We start from the raw sequence: 23,366 nt of genomic DNA, 5'->3' as shown, positions 1-23,366 counted from the left end.
GGATAGCCTGTTGGGTTCAGATAGGATCATTGTGTTGCATTCTGTAATTTTGCAAATAAATTTTGTTTGTTTAAAACTCGGCAGTCTGACCAGCAAATTTACTCCGGGAATATCAACAATACGCTTACCTGAAACAAACAGCAAAGTTATGGGCTGGGCTACCTGCTTAAAAATGTTTTGAGGGGTCAGGCCTGGTCCATAACAACTACAAGGGGAGCTGGTAGGTTTTAACTACCCACTGACCAAATTTTAACAGAATATTTTAATGGAATGTTTTAATGTGCTTTTTGAAACTTTAAGAATTAATAACTTCTCTAATGTCAAAAACAAACTTATTCTAGTGGTAAGGTAAAGAACGATCACACAAGAAATCAAAGGCCAAGACAAGGTCAATTTTAACTTTGTGTAAGTGAATGGATTTTGAGTGAGCACAAATTGGGATCTTAAATTTTGGCATGGAGATTCAACACAAGTCACCACTGGTGGGTGAAATGGACAAGCAGGATTTGGTGTGAAAGTGGATACAAATGACAAAGGTTTGAACAGGTTATATTTCAGGGATAAGATGGAAAGCAATCAAAAGGAGCATTGGTGCAGTGATATTTGTGGAGAATAAAACAAACGGGGAAATTGACAGAAAATGGGCAGACATAGGGCAAAGATATGGTACAGAAGTATATCACCATGGTGCACAAAGGTGCAGCAATTTTGCACAATCAAACAGACTTGAAATACACCTTAGCAATAAAAGGTAACCTGGAATATCTGCATATACTAGAGCAGGAGCATACTCCACTGGGGAGTGGATGACTATGGAGGTCATACATTGTACACTTGCAATCTGTAGTGTTTCATCTCTACTGAGCAGAAACTGAAAGAAAACAAAGAACAAAATGTTAACTGCTGCTTAATTTGCCAGTATCACAAGTTGATCAAAAATATACAGGCCTGGATATTTGTTCCTTACTGCCTCCCAAGAGTGTGTGAGCATCCCGACTTCGTCGTCTTAATTTAGGAGAAAGTGCCCTGGTCAGTCTGATTTTGATTCTGATGGTGGTAGTGTTGGGTTTGGGACGGACAGAGAAAGTGCACTACAAAGAGCACAAGAGATGATGTAAGTCAGACTACTACCACCAGAAATAGTTCAAAGGTAGTCACAGGAATTGCCAGTTGCAAAAACAGCCTATGGGAGAGGCCAACCTTCTCTCAGATATAAGAAAGAAACCTACACAACAAAATAAGGCAGACCTCACCACATACACTTTCTGTAACAAACTGATGTCAGCTTATGCTACCTTATTCCCTCCATCCACTCCCCATGGTCTTTCATACTCTCAATGCTAACCTATAGTCAACCAACTCTCCAAGTTCCAAATATAAAGCTGGGTGTGAGGGCGAACTGTGAAGAGGATGCAGAGATGCTTCAGTGTGATTGGGACAAATTCAGTGTGTGGGTAAACGCATGGTAGATGCAGTACAATGTGAATAAATGTGAGATTATCCACATTGGTATCAAAAGCAGGAAGGCAGATTATCTGAATGGTGATTGATTGAGAAAGGAGGAGACACAATGAGACCTAGGTATTCTTGTACACTAATTGTTGAAAATAGGCATTCAGGTGCAGCAGGCAACCAAGAAGGCAAGTGCTATGGTGGCCTTCATAGCAAAAGAATAAGAGCAGGAAGGTTCTGCTGCAACTATACAGGACCTTGTTGAGTCCATCCCTTTGTATTATGTGTAGTTTGGTTTCCTTATTTGAGAAAGGATGTTTTGGCGATTGAGAGAGAGAGCAACGAAGATTTACCAGACTGATTTCTGGGTTGGCAGGATGGTCGTATGAAGACAGACTGGACGGCATAGGATTATGTTCACTGGAGTTAAAAAGAGTATGGCTGGGAGGTACTCATTGAAACCTATAAAACTTTAACAGGATTGGACAGAGTAAGCATAGGAGGTATGCGCGTGATGTCCAAGGAGTCCAGAACCAGGGGTCACAGTCTAAGGATACTGGGTAGGCCATTTAGGACAAATGAGAAGAAATTTCTTCACCTAAAGATTGGTGAGCCTGCGCAATTCTCTGCCACAGAATGTAGTTGACACATGGAATGTTTGCAGGAAGGAATTAGGTATGGTTCTTAGGGCTAAAGAAATCAAAGGGAGAAAGCAGGAACAGGATACGGAGTTGGATATCAACCATAATCATACTAAATGGCACAGCAGGCTCAGAAGACAGGACTACACATTCCCTACTCCTATTTTCTGTGTTTCTATGCCCTTCACCCATTTCTCATGGCCCCTCATACTCTCCAGTCAATTTGTAACCTTCTACCAACCCCTACATGGCCCTGAATACATTCCAGGGCAAACCATTCTTCTATACTCACAGTTGCCCCAACCATCCATACCAACCTCTGCCCCTCTATCTGCACTGCTGGCCCCTCATACTGTCCACGCCAATCTATCCCCTTCTACATACCACAACGGCTCCTAATATCCTCCATGATAATTGGTATTCCTGTACCACTCTCCAACTCCCCCTCCCTGCCCACTCCATCTCTTTTACCCCTATACAAACTCAGTGAAAAGCATCACCACGTCATCCAACACATTACTTTTGGTCTTACATCCAACATGCCAATATACCAGGAATCATGCTAAGAAAAAAATAAAATGAAATTCTAATAGTATATTGATGTTGCAAAAACTCATTCACTACATTAATATTCTTGCAACTAATCTTTTGTAAAAATAATCACTTCAGTTAGGTGTTTAATCATTTTAAGGACAAGCACTTGAAGACATAGCCCACTTCAAAAGCTTTATTTCCACTTAGAGCTGTAAATCGAATGGAATTGTCAAATATCCCATTATAATAATGAAAATATGCAGAATCCATCAGGCATCTCTTATCATATATTAACAACTTTCAGGCTGATGTCAACAGATGGAACAAGCACAGAATTTGTTTTAAGATTCAGGTTTTGCTTTTTCATTTAAAATGGAATTAATTGCCTCGGAAAGCTGACAGTTTCAATGATAATTTAAATATCTTGACAATTCCAATCAGTTTGCCTATTTTTGTACATAAATGCATGAATGTTTACTCTTAACAACAAACACCAAAGGGCATCTGACCACTACTAACAGGCACTTGGCCCCTCCGGATGAATCCAAAAGAATACCATACCCTCTCTAAAAAACTCCAGCAAGTTTAATCATTCTCCTGAAAAACTTAAAGCTCATGAATTGTTTTCAGAAACTGCTGGTGATCCAGAACCCAAGACTAATATTCAAGGGACTTGAGTACAAATCTTATCCTGGTAGATAATGAAACTTGAATTCAAAATAATCTGGAATAAAAGCTAGCCTTTTGGCAACCTAGGAACCACTGTTGATTATCATAAAAACCCATCTGTTGCAAAATATGGCATTGGTTACAAAATAGTAGAACCATAATTAGCTGCAGAACTGTCTTGCTTGCAAAACAGATAGTACATAATGACTTCATGCTAAGAGTGTTGGTGAACTCTTTACAAACTGCTCCACACTTAGGTGTTCCGAAAGTTCTGCACAATACAATGTGGCCAGTCAACCTCAATCAGCAAGTAAACACTGAAAGCTAGATGTGACTTTAAATAATGCTCAAAATCCTTATTAATTATTTGGTTATTCATAATCAGCTGGTTTATATTAGGTTAGGTTATCAATTGAAGCAGTATGCACTAAATTGCTGTGCATGCTTTTAAATAAATCGACATGAAATTTAATTGTATGTCAGCCCTTAATAAGTCTCTGGTTGGCTAGCACATTGCTTCAATTCATTTACTAAGGTGATGTGTCTGACAGTAAAGGCAGCTTTATGATCTTTATAGTGACTAGCAACATTTTTTTTAAAAAAGTAGAAGAAATACAGAATCCCATTTCTTTAGTAAAAGAATGTAGATGCAAAAATCTGTGGTTTAGAAAAATTCTTCTGTTTTATCTTGGAGTCAAACAAAGCAAACACTAAAAACTACTTTAGGTAACCTTGCATACTAACCTAACATCCAACAGAAATTAAACATGAATTAGTAAGGCACACTGAGCTTGAATAAAACTATAAATTATATACTAAAAGGCAGATACAACAAAGACAGACCACCAAACTGATTCAGCAGTCCACTCAAATTTTGGTGATAATACTCAGTCACAGAATTCTTTAAAGCTCAGTCTTCCTCCAAGAATTTCAGCTCCTCTCCTTTTAGGCGATAGTCCAATTCCCAGCCAAAAGCAGCACACAACAGATAATATCTTCAACATAAATATCCTCTATTTGCAGAACCTGCTTATCTCAGTCTGGACAGCATAGAGCCATCAATATTATCTTCAAGTAATGGAAACATTTGAAGCACTATATCCTTGCATAACATCAGCAGCTTGATCTCGCCTTTGCTTGACTGTATTGCACCAGGAGACTCATTAGTTTTCAATACTCAACTTAAATTGGTATTATTTTATAACTTTCAACTAGTCTCTATTCAGCAGTGTTGGCTTCCAAACCTTTTTGCTTCTTTTGAAACAGATGGTCAGTTTCTTTCTCTGCTTCCATTTCAATTAGGGTCTGTTTCAACGAAATATAAATTTTAAAACTACAGATTCTCTCACAATAGACTAAATCAACATCGCACTGCAGGATTCCATCTTGGCCATCTTGAAAATTGGTTAGTATCTCAAATTTTCAGCCAATGTTGCCCACCAAATTTCATAGAATATATAAACTTAAGCTTAGAATTATATGGAAAACTTGAAATTAAACAAGAACTTCAAACAATTTGTATCACATGCTGGATGATTAAAAGCAACTATAAATTTGAATCCAATGAGACTTTTGTGCTTCAGGATGAGAAGCATGAGTTACGCGGTTCTTGCACTCCCAAAGGCTGCCTTGCAGATTTTAGTTCATTTTTCACCCCTGCAGTCACATTCACACAAAAGGATTAACAGTTTAATCTTTATTTCGGCATGTCTGAAAACAAATCAATTACACCCAATTGACGAGCAATACCCATATGTCGAGAACTAAAACAGTCAGGAATCGTACCTTTTTCAACAGTAACAGTAGTGGATTTCCACCTAAAAGACAGAAAGAACCATATAATAACTTCTTTAATGAATACAATAAAGAAAATCAACTTAAAGTTTAATAGGAATGTTAGCTTTAAGTATTATACATTTATTGTGACCATATTGTTGGTGCTCTAATTGTATTGTTGGGCACCTGTAGCAACATTCAGTACGATCATGGCTAATCATGAACTCCAAATCTGAATCTTCCCATCCCCCATATTTCTTTGAATCTTTTTGCCACAAGAACTATATTTACCTTCTTCTTGAAAAAAAAACAGATATGGCCTCAATCACTTTTTGTGATAATGAATTCCAGGTTCACCAATTCTCATCTCAGTCCAAAAAGGTTTACCCCTTTCTCTGTCCCATCATCAGGAATATCCTTCTTGTATCTCATCTGTCAAGTCCTGTTAGAATTTTATAGGTTTCTGAGAGATACCCCCTCAATATTCTAAACTCCAGTGAATACAACCCAACCAACTCAATCTTTCCTCAAATGTCAATCCTGGCATCCCAGGAATCAATTTGGTAAACATTTGCTGCACTCCTTCTATAGTAAGAGCATCCTTCCTCAGATAAGGAGAACAAAACTGCACGGAACATTTCAGGTGTGGCCTCACCAATGCCCTGTATAATTACATTCTTGCTCCTTCATTTGAATCCTCTTGCTATGAAGGCCTCCTTCACCCTCTGCTGCAGCTGTGTACTTACTTTCAGCAGTTGGTGTACGAGAACACTCACATCCTGTTGTACATTCCCCTCTCTCAATTGATGTCATTCAAATAATAATCTGTCTTCTTATTTTTGCGACAAAGTAGATAAACTCACATTTATCCACACTACACTGCATCTGCAACTCACTTAGCCTGACCAAATAACATTGTAGCATCTATTATTCTCATAGATCACCCTTCCACCCAGATTTGTGTCATCTGCAAATTTTGAGATTAGAATTTAAGTGGTTAGTTCAAATCTTTTCTTATTGTTAAAAGGATCTTAAATGAATCCATTCCACTAGTTGAAATTATATCCCCTGATGAAGGGAAGGTCATTGATGAAGCAGCTGTAGATGGTTGGCTTAGGACAATACCTTGACAAACACCTGCATTCATGTTTTGGAGCTGAGATGTTCAATAATCCCTCATCTGCTGTTCTATACAGGGACGGGGAAGGGAGTAAAATTCAACTCCATGTCTTTGTAATATAGACTTCTGTGCCAGCATGCACTCTCTACTCATGATGTTAGTCTACTCTATACTTCTCCCCCATCTGTCAAGATGCCTTTAGATTGGATTGGCACTGCTCACTCTTTTTCTTTAAACCTCTCTGACCTTCCACCACAATCCACATTTGAAACTCTTGTCAAAGCTATCTCTATGTTCAAGGCTTTACTTAAGAAAAGCTGCCAAGAATGATCACTGCATAAATTTCCAGTTTAAATGTCTTCTTTTCAAAACAGGCTAAAAGAAATGGAATCTTATATTTTAGAGAAATGTAGACTTTGAGATTATTTGATCAAGGTTTTCGGATGATATCCGGACAGAATATGCTTGTGCAGGCATGTTGTGTCACTTAAAGTTTGGGGGAAACCAAGGTTTGTGTAAAGATTGGTAGCTCAGGTGCCGGTTGTCATGGTTGTGGATATGGTCACCGAGCTGGGAATTTGATTTGCAGACGTTTCGTCCTCTGTCTAGGTGATATCTTCAGTGCTTTGGAGCCTCCTGTGAAGTGTGGCTGTACTGTGTCTTCTGAAATTTATTGGGTTCCGTTTCTGCTGCTTCTGGTTGCTGGTTCCAGTTGTTCGTGGTAGCGGCCAGTATATTGGGTCTAAGTCAATGTGCTTGTTGGTGGAGTCAGTGGCTGAGTGCCATGCTAAAGGAACCATTAGGTTACAGTATCAAGTTATAAAAAGCCAGAACTAGATTGTATTTCAGAAGGTGCTTCTTCTTTCAGTGAACAGTAAAGCCACAGAATAGGCTGCCAGCTTATGCAATGAATTTTTCAAGCAAATGTTGGACCTGTTTCTGAACTTCTACATGTCAACTTATAAAATCGATAAGTGATACATGACATTAAATCATGCCAAGTGTGATTCACTTGACTAGTTTCAATCATCTAAGATGTAGAGACTTACTTCATAAATTGGCCCGAGCTTTTATGTGTTATTTTGCCTCTCCAAGAGTACATATATTTCAGCTGCAATTGGTTGTGTATATATGAATATAGTGATGCAAAAGACATTACAGTTCCGTGGGAGAGGTTGGATGAACCGAAAGGTCTTTTTCTGTCCAACATTATTCATCATGTTTCCCTAATTCCACTTTAAAGTTAATATAATAATCTATGGGCTGTGTGATACCATACCCTGAGATGTTATTTCATCCTCAGAAGTAAAGTCTTCATTCCCAGATGAACTCATCAGCACAGTCACTAACTGTTTAAACTGTAGGAGATGCTTCAGAAGCCCTATATTTGCATTTAAAAAACACAAAAATGATAAAGGATGTCAGTGATTTTTTTTAGCAAGAAGATAAGGTAACAAAAAGGAGCAGATTTAGATCATACAGTACCCTGAGGCTGCTCTGTCATTAAATACAATGATGCCTAATCTGCTTCACTTTTCCATTGCCTCCCCGAACCCCACAATTCAGAGACCATTGATCCATCTTCCTCAATCTCAAGTATATTCAACTAGAGGAGATCCACAAACCTCTGGTTTAATTGGAGACTGATTGGAGAATTGCAAAGATTCACAACACTAAGAATAAATTTCTCCTAATCTCAGATCTAAATGTTTGGCTCCTTATTGTGCTCACGTGATCTAAATTTTCCAGCCCAAAGAAGCAACACCCCTGTCAAGCCCCTTCAGAAACTTTTAAATTTCAATATGATCATCTCTCTTCTAAAGTCCTGAATATGGACCTAATTTACTCAAGACTCTCATCATAAGAAAACCCTAAATCCCAGGGTCAAAATGTGTGGCTCCAGAAAAGCACAGCAGGTCAGACAACATCCGAGGAGCAGGAAAATCAACACTTTGGGTATTAGCCCTTCATCAGGAATGTCTGTTTGGGGGGACTGAGAGATAAATAGGAGGGTGGGGGACTCCACCCTCCTATTTATCTCTCAGCCCCCTTCCACAACAGTCCTGATGAATGGCTTATGCCCGAAACATCGATTCTCCTGCTTCTTGGATTCTGCCTGACCTTCTGAGCTCTTCTAGCGCCACACCTTTTGACTCTGACCTGCAGCATCTGCAGTCCTCATTTTCTCCTAATATCCCAGGTTCAATCCAGTGACTTTCACTTCACTATCTCCATAGAGCATCCTCAACCTATCTATAACTTTCTATAATCTTCTTGTGCTCTTTTCACAACTGACTAAGCTACCTATTTTTGAGTCATCAGCAAATGTGGAAACAATACCCTCCACCCCATCAGCTAGGTACTTCATATAAATTGTAAACAGTTGAGATCTTAGTACTGATATACACACTATTTGTCACATCTTGTCAACCTGAAAAATAACCCATTTATACTTCCTCTTTGTTCCTGACAGGTAGCGAATCTTTTATCTATACCAATATGCCACCCCTGTACTATGAGCTTTTATTTTCTCCATTATTAAATACCATCTGGAAATTTAAATCTCTCTTAATTGCCCCTCTACTACATATTGGTTATGTTTTCCACTGAAGACAAATATTTGTTCAGTGGCTCTGTCCTTTCTTCATTCCTCGTTATGATTTCTGTTGTCCCTGACCCAAAAGTACTAAAGTTTATTTTAGCTTCATTTTTCCATTTTAAGTACTTGTGAAAGCTGTCATATGAATATTATTCCAATCATTGATATCCTTACCTAAACATTCTATGCTGGTATTTATCTTCTCATAGATTTTTAAAGTGTTTCCTTTCTTTGCCCTCATTGTTCCACACCAACACCCCACAACCTGCTCTGCTGCATGTTTTATGTGCTGTTCCTAGGTAAACTAGGGGAGAAGCTGAACAATAAATACAGTCCAGAGCTTATCAATGCTGTTGCCAGGAGGCGTTCAGTGGTGTGAAACAATGGTTAAAAATAGGCTAGGTTTTGGAGGCAACTGAAATTCCAGATGCAATCTCAGAAAAGTTAAAAACCACACAACACCAGGTTACAGTCCAACAGGTTTAATTGGAAGCACTAGCTTTCAGAGTGTTGTTGCTTCATCAGGTGGTTGTGGAGTACACAATTGTAAGACATAGAATTTATAGCAAAAAGTTTACAGTGTGATGTAACTGAAATCACACATTGAAAAATACCCTGATTATTTGTTAAGTCTCTCATCTGTTAGGATGACCATGTTCGTTTCACTTCTTTCATATGTAAATCACAATTGTTTTTTTAAAAAGTTACATTCTCAGGTTAACTTTAACAATTGGTGTCAACTCAGATAATATGTTGAAGGTGTTAGCCCTCTGTGTTCTGTTGTCTGTGCCATAATGTTTAGACTGATTCTAATCTAAAAAATGAATTAACAGAATCTTTCATGGATTCATGCAGTTTTTGAGCAAAGTACAATGTAACTCTGCAAGTACAAATTCACTGCACATATGTGTATGTGTGCATGTGGGTTTGTGTGTGTGGGGGGGGGTAGGGGTTGTGAGTGTCTGTGAGAGAGAGGGTATATATGTGTGTGTGTGAGTGTAAAGGGGTATAGGTCTGTGTAAAGGGGTATAGGTCTGTGAGAAGGTACAAGTGAGAGTGTGGAAGTGTGTGTGTGTCTGTAGGAGTGTGTGTGAGTATGTATAGGAATGTCTGTGTCTGTGTGTCTGCATAGGAGTGTGTGTGTGTAGGAATGTCAGTGTGTGTGTATAGTGCAATGCTGGTCACCTGTAGTGTGACATGAACCCAAGGTACCAGTTGAGGCCCTCCCTATGGGTACCGAACTTAGCTATCAGTCTACAGACGCACTCCCACATTCACCTTTTAAAAACTTAGACCATTTTACACACACACACACACCATATAGACTCTCTCTCACAGACACTCACAACCCTCCACCCCAGACACACACACACTCACAGACTTAGACCCCTTTACACTCACACACACATACACTCTCTCTCACAGACATGCACAACCCTCCTCCCCAGACAGACAGACAAACACACACACCCACACAAAAACCCACATGCACATATACGTTTGTGCGGTGAATTTGTTCTTGCAGAGTTGCACTGTACTTTGCTCAAAATCTGCATGAATCCATGTCATACTCTGTTAACTCACTTTTTAGATTAGAATCAGTCTAAACATTATGGCACAGACAACAGAACACAGGGGCTAACACCTTCAACATCTTATCTGGGCTGAAACCAATCGTTACAGTTAACCTGAGAATGTAACTTTTAAAACAAGTTTTGTGATTTACATATGAAGGAAGTGAAACTATTATGGTCATTTTAACAGATGAGAGACTTAACAAACAATCAAGGTATTTTGAAATGTATAATTTCAGTTTCATCACACTGTAAAATTCTGTATCTTACGATTGTGTACTCCACAACCACCTTATGAAGAAGCAGTGCTCCAAAAGACAGTGCTTCCAATTAAACCTGTTGGACTATAACCTGGTGTTGTGATTTTTAACTTTGTACACCCCAGTCCAACACCGGTGTCTCCAAATCCATCTCAGGAAAAGAAGTATAAAAAAAGGAATCTGCATTTTAAAAAAAACTGTTTGTAATCAAGGTGCAGACAGTGATCTAGTGGTATTATCATTGGGCTGTTAATCTAGAGACCCAGGTAATGTTCTGGAGACCCGGCTTCTAATCCTGCCATGGCAGATGGTGGCATTTGAATTCAATAAATATTTTGAATTAAGAGCATTCAAAACTCCATTGCTGGTTGTCAAGGAAAAACCCATCTGGTTCACTAATGTCCTTTATGAAAGGAAGCCGTCATCCTTACCTGGTTTGGCATATGTGTGTGACTCTAGACCAACAGCAATGTGATTGATTCTTAAATGCCCTCTGTGTAATTAGGGGTGGGCAATAAATGCTGACCTAGCCAGTGATGCTCTCATCCCATGAATGAATTTTTTCTTAAAATCAGAGTATATTCCAATGCAATTTACAGCCAAGGACTTTCCTTCTGTGTTGTTGCAAATTTGATGCATAGGAAACAAACAGCAGAATCCCACAAACAAGAACAAAAGAACCGACTATGTCATTTCTTTTGAGTGTTGATTCTAGAGTAAACCTTGGTCATAGTACCAAGAGCCGAATGTTTACTAAAACCTGGGTAAGGGACAATGTCAAGAGTCATCGTCATAGAGATGTACAGCATGGAAACCTACCCTTCAGTCCAATTCGTCCATGCCGACCAGATATGCCAACCCAATCTAGTCCCACTTGCCAGCACCCGGCCCATATCTCTCCAAATCATATACCCATCCAGATGCCTTTTAAATGTTGTAATTGTACCCACCTCCACCATTTCCTCTGGCAGCTCATTCCATACACGTACCACCCTCTGAGTGAAAAGGTTGCTCCATAGGTCTCTTTTATATTGTTCCCCTCTCATCCTAAACCTATGCCTTCTAGTTCTGGACTCCCCCATCCCAGGGAAAAAAAAGTTGCCTATTTAGGATTAGTAATATTCAGAAGCAAGGGTTTCCTCTATGTACTGACAGTTAACAACAGGGGATTTTTGTATTTTTTCACCAGATTTTTCACCTGGACAGCCAGCCTGACTGATAGGCCAGTTGTCTATCTGACAGGAAAGCAAGTATCACAAGGCTGCACCCATAGAGTGTAGATTTTGCAGCTGGGTGGTCCAACACAGTGAGGTCAGGGGTTTAGAGCAAAGGTCACAGAACTCAGAAACAGAAAAGCATAAAGTGATTTATTTTAATAGGATGAAGAAGGAGGATCGGTGTAAACTAAGGGGTACACTTCTGGAGGGAGAGAAATCTGCAGGTTACACACGCGTCTTTGAAAGTGGCACGGCAGATTGAGAAAATGACTAATAAAGTGTGCAGGATCCTGGGTTTTTTAAATAGGGGCACAAAGTACGAAAACAAGGAACTGATAATAAAACATTGCATGGCCTCAACTGGAGTACTTTGTTCCTTTCTGGGCATCACATTTTCAAAGATGTGATACCATTAGCGATGAGAAGATTCATGAAGTTGGTCCCAGGAATGAGGAACTTTAATGTACGAGGGTAGAGAGAAGCTAAAACTGTTCTATACTAAGAGAAATTTAAATGCAAATTTGACAGAAGTATTCAAAAGCATGAGGGTTCTGGACAGAATAGTTAGGAAAAAATCATTCCCAATGGTGGAAAGATTTAAACCACAGCAATCTAATGATTGGCAAAACAAGCAATGGCAACATGAGGACAAACATTTTACATACCAAACGGCTAAAATCGGGAATTTACTGCCTGGGTGTATGGTAGAGACGGGGTCAATCACACTTGCGAATCTTGCAGTGAGCAAACATGGAAACTGCAGGCTGAATGGCCTCTTTTGAGCTGTATGATTCTAATGAGATCATAGAGGAAGACTAGAAAGAGATTGTGGAGAAGATTGTAGGGGAGGGATATGACATCAGCCAATCACATGGTCAATAAAGAGTTTTTTTTTGCTTTGGTCTGAAGGAAATACTCTTGCTCCTTCTGGCCCACAGGCAATGCTGTAAAAGCAATCACCCTATGAATTCATCCCTCTCAAGTCCTGTAACTGGCCAGTTTCTGGGGCTCTGGAAAATCTGATGGCATTAGTTACCAGTTTAAAAAATATTAAAAATGAGTTCAACGATTATGCATTTCCGGATTGTTTGCTTGCCCTGCTTCCACTAAAATCAGAAGTGGAAGAGTTAGAGTTGGTTTTGATATTTCATGCCTCACTCTGACTAAAAACACACTTTCTTGTGTTAAATTTTTATCTCAGAATTCTCTGTTCTACAGTCATGTGATCTTCAACATCCACCCGAGTGTGCAGATGAAGCTTGATTTGTGGGGCTTAAAATAGGGGTTGACTTCTCAGTCCTGGAAAGGAAGTTCACCTCCAGCTGGGTAGTGCTCAGTACAGTCAAGATTAGAGTGGTGCTAGAAAGGCAGAGCAGGTCAGGCAGCATCCGACAAGTAGAAAAATCAATGTTTCGGGCAAAAGCAATTCATCAGGGTTCAAAGCACGTAGGTTATTGTAAGATTTGTGTCAGGATTGAGTGAGACGTCTAGTAAGGAATCCTGCCCTAAACATCGATTTTCCTGCTCCTCGGACGCTGCCTGACCTGCTCTGCTTTTCCAGCACCACGCTAATCTTGAATCTGATCTCCAGCATCTGCAGTCCTCTTCTTTGCCTAGTGCTCAGTAGGCATGCAGCACCTAGACCACTCCCGAATGAGATATCCACCCCACTTCCTTTTCTCAATGAAGGTGCAATAATGACCTTTTCCCCCTTCCTCCACAGCCAGTTTTCCCACAGCAGCCATATTTTAGCATGGAAAGACTACTACCATAGTTAACTGGCTTGCTCACAAGCCTAAGAGATTTTTAATTGAGGGCTATTATTGAACACAAAGATGGAAGATGCAGAGAGAAAGGTCAACAAAACAGAAGATAATATCACTGGGTGGAATCTTATAGGGTTTAAAGCACGTAGGCTATAGTAAGATTTGTGTCAGAATTGGGTGAGATGTCTCGTGAGGACAATCTTGATGTCAGGAGCAACTCATGCTTTTTATGCTTTTCACAAATTATCAGGCAAGTTTCATAAGCAGTGACATGTTACTATTTGAAGGGTATCATTGCTTGTTGAATGCATTAACAGCACAAACTCAACTATTAATATTCAGCTTTCTACCTTACCAATCTCACCAAAACAAGCTAGATGTCAAGAAAAGTAGGCATGGAAACTGAAGAGGGGTGGATTCAACTTACTGGCTGCTCCAGATGACTCCCCTGTTGAATTCAAGCAAACTACAGGCCTGGGTACAATCCACAAGCACCAGCTGCATGCAGTGCTCATCAATTGATATTTCTATCCAACATCTGTTAATCCATCACAACTCATACTGTTACCTCTCCAATACACTTGCAAGGCACTGTGGGAACACCGACTGGTATTGCAGGGCACACTGACATCTATTTTTGGAAAGTTGAAGAAAGAACACTTTGCTTGCACAAATGGGGACCTAGCTACAGATTGACTAATGTGTATTGCAGCACGCTCACTTGGTCTCCTAGTGCTTGCTCACCTGCTTTTTACACCATTCCTGCCTTTCCCTGTCTGGCCTTTGCTCGCCAATTAGCACAATTGCATAAACAGGTAGCTTGACTGGTAGCTCAGCAGTCCTCAGTCAAGGGGAAGAACTTCTTGATTTAGGCCAATACTACATCAATTTCACTCTTACGCGGCCAGCACCTGCACGTACAGCAAGCAAGCAGCCATGTCTCAAATTCTTAGGAGAACAGTGCTGACCAAAGTCCGTGGAGACCCTGTCAATCAGAAAGTCACGTCACAGTAAGTCAAGGACAGCCTCTCTTATCAGGCCAGGTTTCCACTCGGGATGTCCTTGGTCAACAGGTTCATGCCTCTGCAGCCCAGTGAGTGGGAAAATAAATTCTGTGTATTCATTGCCATCCATGGACTAATGTAGTCAGGTACATGTACTGGCTTCGCTCAGGAATCTGGTTAGTCCTTCAGGTCTGTCTTTGGATACTAAGTGGAGTGGGGGTTTGGTCAATACAGAGTAAAAGGTGGCCTTTGTCACATTATGGGGCTCAGCAAGATAGTTGTTGGGAGTGAGGTTAGATTAGATTACTTACAGTGTGGAAACAGGCCCTTCGGCCCAACAAGTCCACACCGCCCCGCCGAAGCGCAACCCACCCATACCCCTACATTTACCCCTTACCTAACACTACGGGCAATTTAGCATGGTCAATTCACCTGACCTGCACATCTTTGGACTGTGGGAGGAAACCGGAGCACCCGGAGGAAACCCACGCAGACACGGGGAGAACATGCAAACTCCACACAGTCAGTCGCCTGAGGCGGGAATTGAACCCAGGTCTCTGGTGCTGTGAAGCAGCAGTGCTAACCACTGTGCCACCATGCCGCCCACAAGGTTGTAGGCTGGAGGTGATAAAAGATAACTGTGAAGGGGAACAACAGAATCTGCAATGGGGTAGTTGGTAAAGCATGATTGGGAAAGTGATCATGCAAGAAGGGGCCTTGTTCATGGTCAAGTGCACTGGGCCTTTGGGAGACTGGGGGAGTTGGTGGCAGCAGTGAAAGACCATACCTGTGGTCACCTCAAATGCCAGGGGCTGCTGGGGAAAAGTGAGCAATGCAGGTGAGTTTAGCCACATTGGGTGAGTACCTAGGGAGGTGTGAAACCTATGGGGTTTACAGGAAGGGGTAGCAGGAAAGGGATTTAGAGTTCAGGGACTCACCGACAAATACAGGTGAACACTACAAGCTACTAGCCAAAGCATGTTCATTGTCACCTTCTATCATGCTAGCAATCAAAAGCGCACAATGAGAAAAAAATACGGCTGTGACCACACTTGAAGTGGGTGGGTAAGTGACTTGACCTGTTAGGGAGAAGGTAGCATCTACCAATGTTCCGGCTTTTAAAGCTAAATGACATTACACATGACATGTTCTATACATAACAAACACCTGTGGGTCCCTATGCCCTGGCCACCCTAAACCACTGCCCCTCTGTGTGTTGCACCTCCTTGCCACAGACATTGTTGAACAACTCATTGACAGCCAAATCTTTGGACACAATGGGCACCAAAAATTGGGATAAAAGCAAAACACTGCAGATGCTGGAAATATGAAATAAACACAAAAAAGCAGGAGAAAATTAGCAGGGAAGAGAAGGGCCAAAGATCTCAAGATGACCCAATACCACGTATATATAGGCACTTGCTTCCAGATGATGCCACAGACTCTCAGTACAAACCTCCATCCATGGAAACCTGTCTGTGACTGTGAAGTGATGTCTCACAATGCCACCAGGCCATTTAGGCCTACAGAGAATGACTCCCCTGTGGAGATCATGAAGAGCACCAAATTCCTTGGCGTACACCTGGCAGACGATCTCACCTGAACCCTCAACACCAGCTCCATAGCCAGGAAAGCCCAGCAGCATCTCTCCTTTCTGCACAGGCTGAGGAAAGCCCACCTCCCAGGCCCAATCCTCACCACATTCTACAGAAGGTTCATTGAGAGTAGCCTGAGCTGTTGTATCACTGCCTGGTTCGGGAATTGCCCCATCTTTGATCGTAAGACTCTACAACGGATAATGCGGACAGCTGAGAAGATTGTCGGGGTCTCTCTTTACTCCATTACAGACATTTGCACCACACGCTGCATCCAAAAGGCTAAAAGCATTGTGGAAGACCCCACACACCTGTCACTCAAACTCTTCTCCCTCCTGTCATCTGGCAGAAGATACCAGAGCATTCGGTCTCTCATGGCCAGACTGCACCAGTTTCATTAACACAGGCTCCTTAACACAGTATGATCGGACTCTTTCCCATCTGAAATTTTTTGCACGACTTCAAATTGCTGCTAGAAAAATGTCTACTATTTATCATTGTTCTGTTACATTGTAACTTGCGTGTTTTGCACTTCTTATGAACTTTATGCCTTGTAGAAGTGTGTAGTTTGCGCTGTCCATGTAGCACCCTTGGTCCTGGAAGAATGTTGTCTCGTTTTTACTGTATCAGTTGTGTATGGTAAAAATGACAAATAAAAAGCTACTCTACAATAACCAGATGAAAAGCACTGAAATTTGTACAAAAGTAATGTATAATCCATTATTCACCTGTGTCATCAAAGTGTCCCCTTTCATTCTCTCTCCACCCAGCTATGTTTTAGTGTACACTTCTGCTTCTGTTGATGAGATGGAGGGAGTCTGCTTATCAGTAGAGTCGGTTGGCCCTGGAGGTTTGATCAGGTGGCCTCATGGGTGTTTGTGTCTGGATATGCCAGATACACAGGGTTCTTCTTGCCACAACTAGATCCTCCATGGTTTGGACTTCCAAGGGTCAAAGGGTGGCAGGCAGGTTGGAGACAGAGGCCTGGCCACTTCTGGGGAATCCTGAGAAGAATTCTGAGGAGCCTCCTTCCACATTCCACTTTCTGGAACTGCCCTGTCTTTTTTTGAGGATGCATGCCATATCCTTTGCACCCCCCCCCACCATCACACCATGCGCTCAGTCCTGCAGACCAATGGCTGGGATGATGGGGTGCAACTCTGTGCATCTCTCCAGCAGACCAAGGGTACTAGACTTGCCTCTCCATGGCAGCCACCAACCTGTCCACAGATGCAGATATATGTCATTGAATTGCTGCACTCCTGCAGCTTCAGGGCAATGAGGGCCATTGCATCACACAAAGCTATCTTGCACTCCTCTTCCTCTCTGTGCATCCGTCAATGGAGTCCCTGATTTCTTTGACTCTACAGAGTCATCTTCTGTTGGGACTAAGCAGGTGCCTGGTCTCCAGCAATCCTCTAGGGCCATTGGCCTGGGGTGTTTCTTCCTTAGCCAGTTGTGCAGCTGCCCCAGCGATGTGCTCGCCTACTTTCTGGACCTAATGTTCCCACCAAGGTGGCAGCAACTGGACTAGGGGGTGCAGAAGGAAGTCTTGCTGATGCTTCCTCTGAGGCTATGATATTCTTATCCTCAGTGGTCCAGAAGGTGATTTCTGAGGAAACAGGTTTATTTCCACAGAGGTCATGGAGATCCTGGCTGCATCTGCAAGACACAAGCATTGTGGCCAATGGTTACAAATTGTGTTCAATGAATAAGACTGGCAGCGGGGTTAATGGGAGAACTGCAGTGCAATAAGGAGTGGTACTTACAAAGTTGACAGAATATTGACCTCTCTGTAACCCAGTTCCAGTCTTCTCTTGCGAGGGTCAAGATTCTCTCCTTGTAGGGGTGAGGAGGCTAACATGAGGCATCCCTCCACCTGTACAAGCTTGCTCTTCCTATTATGGGCTATCTTCTCCTATTGAGAGAAATCGAGGAATGAAGTGGAGCTGGCACAACTATTATGTTGGTGCAGGAGGGTGAAACGTGGTGAGGTGTTCTTAAGCAATGAGGAGGCAGTACAAAGGCCATACAGGTGTGTGAGAAAGCAAATGAGGGAAGGTTTTGCAGGAAATAGGTAGAGTGGCAGAGCATAAATCTTGGTGTAGATAGGTGTGGTAGAAGAGATGGAGTGAGTATGAGGTGGCAGAGAGAAGAGCGCAGCACTTACCTTGGTGCATTGGAGAAGATCATGGACTTTCTTATAGTACTGCTAGCCATTCCTTCACACTCTAGAGACAGCATTCACCCAGGTGGCAATGTGGGACCAGGCTGCCAGGGTCTGATGATATGGCATCCACTGCCTGTCCTCCATGAAGAGGATGCCCTTCTTTGCACCATCCCTCAAACAGGACCCTGTTGGAAAATGATGGGGCCAACTTCCATTTATCTGGCACGTTCTGTCCGTCAATGTATGGGAGCAGTGGAATGCCAGTGCTCGTCCAGATGCATACTTGCCTTTTAAAGATGTTGCAGGTGCAAAGGATGCCAGTCTTTCAATAAACACCTGGTGAGAGCAAGTTGATCTAGGAATGGTGCATTGGAAGATGGGACTAGAATCAGATATGAAGGACAACAAGGAGCTGCATAAGCTGTTAATGCCATGTGTTTTGAAGATGGGGGTGAACTATACCTTTTAAGAGAGTTAAAATCTAGTAGTGACATCACCAAGTGTTCTTGACAAGACACAATGTAACACGTGCTCCAGCTACTGGAGTAGCTGGTTGCCTGGAAACGACAAAAAAAAACAGATTCGAATTAGGCCAATCAGTTTTAATTATACCCTGAAAAATACCAAATTCCAATCAAGTTTGAATTGAGTATACTGGCATTCTTAAAAGCCAATGACAATCTGATGATCTGGGGTATAAGGCTGGGCAAATCTTGACCAGTTGGAGAAGAACTGCCAGCCCAGCATGTAAACAGACTGCCTGAAAAATAGCTCTCTTAAAAGGTACCTTTTCGATCAGTAACCGGTGACGCAGAAATTCCTAAGAAGAAAAGACACAGGAAGATCCAAATAGAAGAACCAAAAGCTGCCTGGTTTTGCGATATGAAGTGTTGTTTTGTAAATCTTAATTGGGAGTTTCATTGGACTAGTATTATAGAAGGGAAGGTAAAAGATAGGTTAGAGGAAGGACATGTATATAGTTGTTAGTTCATTATTCTCTGTTATTCTTTAAGAAATAAAGTTGTTAATTTTTACTTTAAATAGTTTTCTTGGCCACTGAAGTTTTACAGATTACTGCATGGGATAAATCTTTTCTGTGGTGTTAGTTTTAAATTTAGCAGGAGGGTTTACCCTGTGTCATAACACACGAGTCTGGTAAGATACAGTGACAGAATTCACGAGGGCTTGTCGTAGAAAACCGTCCAAAAAAAAAGTGATACCACTCAGACTCAATAGAAAACAAGATTCAGCTCAACAAATTTTGCATTATAGATTAAGTATCTAAAATAGGCACAGAAAAAGAAATATTGCGAATGAAAACCAAAATCATTTCATAAGTCAAGTAAAAAGATATTAAAACTAATAGCCAAAATTATTTTACAGAAATATACAGTTAGACATAAAATATCACAACACTACAAAGTACCCCATACATACCAAGGGAGTTTACTTGCAGTTCTTTGGTCTGTGCTGCCTCCATAACTGACACAAAGAGTTTACAAAGTCTTCCATTGAAGTATATGCTTAACTTCTCAGCAGTAGAAGGGTAACTGTACAAAGTGCAGAAAATATAACACACTGATGCTTTCACCGCTTCATCAGGGTACACCAGTGCAACTCTCATATGGTCCAGGAGTGTTGCTAAAAATAAAGAAAAAAAATTAAAATAAATGCTGTAAAATGAAACAATTTTTCATTTGAAGTAATTTCAGTTAAACCCTCCTCCCATTCACGTTTTACATAGAATGTACAGCATAGCAACAATTGGCATTTATGCAACGTACAACCTTCCTCTAAACTTTTCTTAACTCTCCATTCACTCTATTCACCTACATTTATCTAGTTTTCCCTTAAATGCATCAATGTTATTTTTCATTCACTGCTTTGATTTTTACTCTTTCATTGGACATGGTATTGTTGGCAAGGGTGGTACTTGTTGGCTTAACCACCCTTGAACTGAATGGTCTACTTGGCAATTTCAGAGAGTCAACCACGTTGCTAAAGGTATGGAGTTACATAGAGGTCAGATCAGATAAGGATGACAGATTTCCTTCCATAAAAATATTAGTGAATCAGATTGATTTTTACAACAATCAATGATATTTGTTGTGATCATCATTACTGAGATCACCTTCATGCTTAGCGTGATAATTGTCTGAATTTAGATTTCAGTAGTTGCTGTGCTGGGTTTTGAACTCTTAGCCAAACCTTTAGCTTTTTGGTTTTATTTCAGCAATATTTTCAATTCACCAAACCTCTCCCCACCCCCGCACCCCACCAATCTCTCCCAGACTCCCATAACACAAACTAATGCAGTTCTTTGTTTCAAGTTCATGAGGGTTTTTTTCTGTGTGTTGGCTGAGCATCTTGGGAGGATGCAAAATGTTCTCCACTATCAGTGGCAAGAAATTGCAGAATGCACAAATGCAAAGAGACCAGCATTGAATACTCAAAGATCTCATTAAGGTAAGATCATGACCCTCACAGTTCTGCTCATAGTTGCATCACAGGCTTACTAATAACAGCATTCATGAGACTGCCCTCAGCCATTTCCCCTCACTCTCTTACAATTACTGCAAACTTCCTCCTCCACATACCCATACTTAATATTATTTGGGTTTTTTTTGACAGATCACAGATCAAAGGCAGAAAGGCTACAACACTAAAGGAGACATCATATAGGATTTCTTAATTCTTAATCATGTTTGCATGATTGCTACCTCATCCCACACTAGGAATGACAAGTTTCTCACCCTCAGCCTGGAGTCTCACAAACTAACCTTGTCCTCTTTCACATCAGGCACTGGAATGGCACCTTGTTGCACATGAACATAGACCCCTGAAGGCAGCAGAATAGGTGGATAAGGTGATTCAGAAGGCATATAGGATAATTGCCTTTATTAGTCAGGCCAGAGAACATAACAGCATGGAGGTTATGATGGAGCTCTATAGGACATTGGTTAGAATACAGCTGGAGTACTGTGTGCAGTTCTAGTCACCACAGTAAAAGGAGGATGCGAATGCACAGGCAAGGTCATAGAGGAAATTCACCTGGACGCTGATCAGGCTGGAATGATTCCACTACGAAGAGAAACTAGACAGACTGGGGTTTGTTTTCTCTGGTGCAAGGTGGCTGAGGGAGGGGACCTGATTGAGGTCTCCAAAATTATGAGGGGCATAGATAGGAGCAATAGCAATGAACTTTTCCTCTGACTTTCCCTGGAGTCAATTCCAGGGGTACAGATTTCAAGTAAGGGTTAGGACATTTAGAGAGGATTTAAGGAAGCATTTTTGCACCCAGGGGTTGGTAAGTATTTGGAATTCACTGTTGGAAAGGGTGGGTGCCATCACAACATTTAAGAGGTACTTAGATGAATAATTGAAATGTCATAGTATGCAAGGCTATGGACCAAGCGCTGGAAATGAGATTAGAGTAGTTAGGTACTTGATCACATGTACAGTAATGACAGACCTCTTTCCATGCTGCTACACTCTACAAAGCTTATATACACTTTGTGAAGAGATTCATACTTAACCTTTTGGGGACAGGCTTAAGTAAGTGCATCTGCATGGCATTGCAATGGAGGCAGTGAACTCCAATTCCTATCAGATCATGGGAGCCCCAACATGCCTATAACAGCATGACAGGCTGCACATGCTCTTTGGAAGTTTTCTTTCACAAATGAAGAACATAGCCTGTGTGAAAAGGAATCAAGAGAACAATGAGAGTGCAAGAAATCCAATAAGTTGATCAGAGGCAGTTGAAGGTTGCTACCTTCAATCTGTTGTTCAGTCATAGATTCAGAAGCAAGAACAGCGACTCTAGGCAGAAGAAGTGCTGGTGTTATTAGCATCCAGGAAGTTAGGTCTTCCAAGAGATGACAAAGTGGTGGAATGTGACTAGCTGCATGCTGGGAAAAAATAGGACTTGGAAGAAGCCCTGGAAACCACTGAAAGTTCACTGCAACTGAAAGTAAAGGTGAAGAAAACCCATAAGCAGTATTTATTTGGTGTAGCTGAGAAATATTGGAGTTTGGAAAAAATACAGGGCCAGTTGCGGCTTACTGAAGCCAGCTGTCTGCAAGAGCTGGAATTGCGCCTGTGAGTAGATGCAGTCTTAGAAGTCCAGTGGAAACAACTTCAGAGATGGAACCACCGGGACGTGAGCAGTTACTTAGGTAGTCAATGAACGAGTGGCTTCTGAGAGTGCTTTAAGGCATGATTTTCGAAAATAAACAAATTGCAACCTCTTGTTCAACAGACAACCCTTTAATGAGATTCACTGACAGAGTCACTTAGATCTTGGTTGATGGTTGAGAGCTCTGTGGGATCTATCTTGACAACACCTGCTATCTAATGTGCTCTGAGAGGCATTCAACTGCAGTTTGTCTATTACTTCGTATTATTTTACTTATTTTTTCATGAGATGTGGACAGTGGTGGTTAGCCAGCATTTATTGACCATAGGAGTTAACCACACTGCAATCGATCTGGAGCCACAATTAGGTCAGACAAGGACAGCTATGATAGTGTAAACTTCAGAACTTTAATACCTGTTCATACATTTAAAGAAGCAGCAATAACTCTGTCTGAAATAAAATATTAAAAGAACAAAGACAACCGTATACAGGGATTGAAAGCAATTAGCCATGTCTGGGAAAAGAAGTTCTCGAGACTACACAAACAAAACTGTGTTGACACCTGCTTGATAGCTGGCTGGTTTATGCCACAAAGACAAATGATTGCCCTGTAAAAAAAATTATGGAGTTAATCACAGGAAAACTATATATTCAAACAGATTGGACATTGAAGTGTGTATACTTCAATGCAAGGAGTATCAGAAATAAAGTGGGTGAACTTAAGGCGTGGATCGGTACCTGGGACTATGATGTTGTGGCCATCACGGAAACGTGGATAGAAGAGGGACAGGAATGGTTGTTGGAGGTTCCTGGTTACAAATGTTTCAGTAAGATTAGGGAGGGTGGTAAAA

General features: G+C 41.2%; 1 protein-coding gene across 1 annotated transcript in view; it reads right to left on the bottom strand.

The window, feature by feature from the left end:
• LOC122542027 (meiosis inhibitor protein 1-like) overlaps positions 1–23,366 on the bottom strand; it is a 187,688-nt gene that overhangs the window by 135,040 nt on the left and 29,282 nt on the right. The window contains exons 5-9 of the mRNA XM_043679317.1: positions 19,815–20,018; positions 7,472–7,573; positions 5,082–5,113; positions 945–1,091; positions 757–871 (exon numbers count right to left, since the gene is read on the bottom strand). Of these exons, the coding sequence (XP_043535252.1) occupies positions 757–871; positions 945–1,091; positions 5,082–5,113; positions 7,472–7,573; positions 19,815–20,018 (600 nt within the window). The remainder of the gene's footprint in view (positions 1–756; positions 872–944; positions 1,092–5,081; positions 5,114–7,471; positions 7,574–19,814; positions 20,019–23,366) is intronic.

The sequence above is a fragment of the Chiloscyllium plagiosum genome, chromosome 39, assembly GCF_004010195.1.
Source record: "Chiloscyllium plagiosum isolate BGI_BamShark_2017 chromosome 39, ASM401019v2, whole genome shotgun sequence".
NCBI classification, from domain to species: Eukaryota; Metazoa; Chordata; class Chondrichthyes; order Orectolobiformes; family Hemiscylliidae; genus Chiloscyllium; species Chiloscyllium plagiosum.
This window is presented reverse-complemented; position numbering and strand designations above follow the sequence as displayed.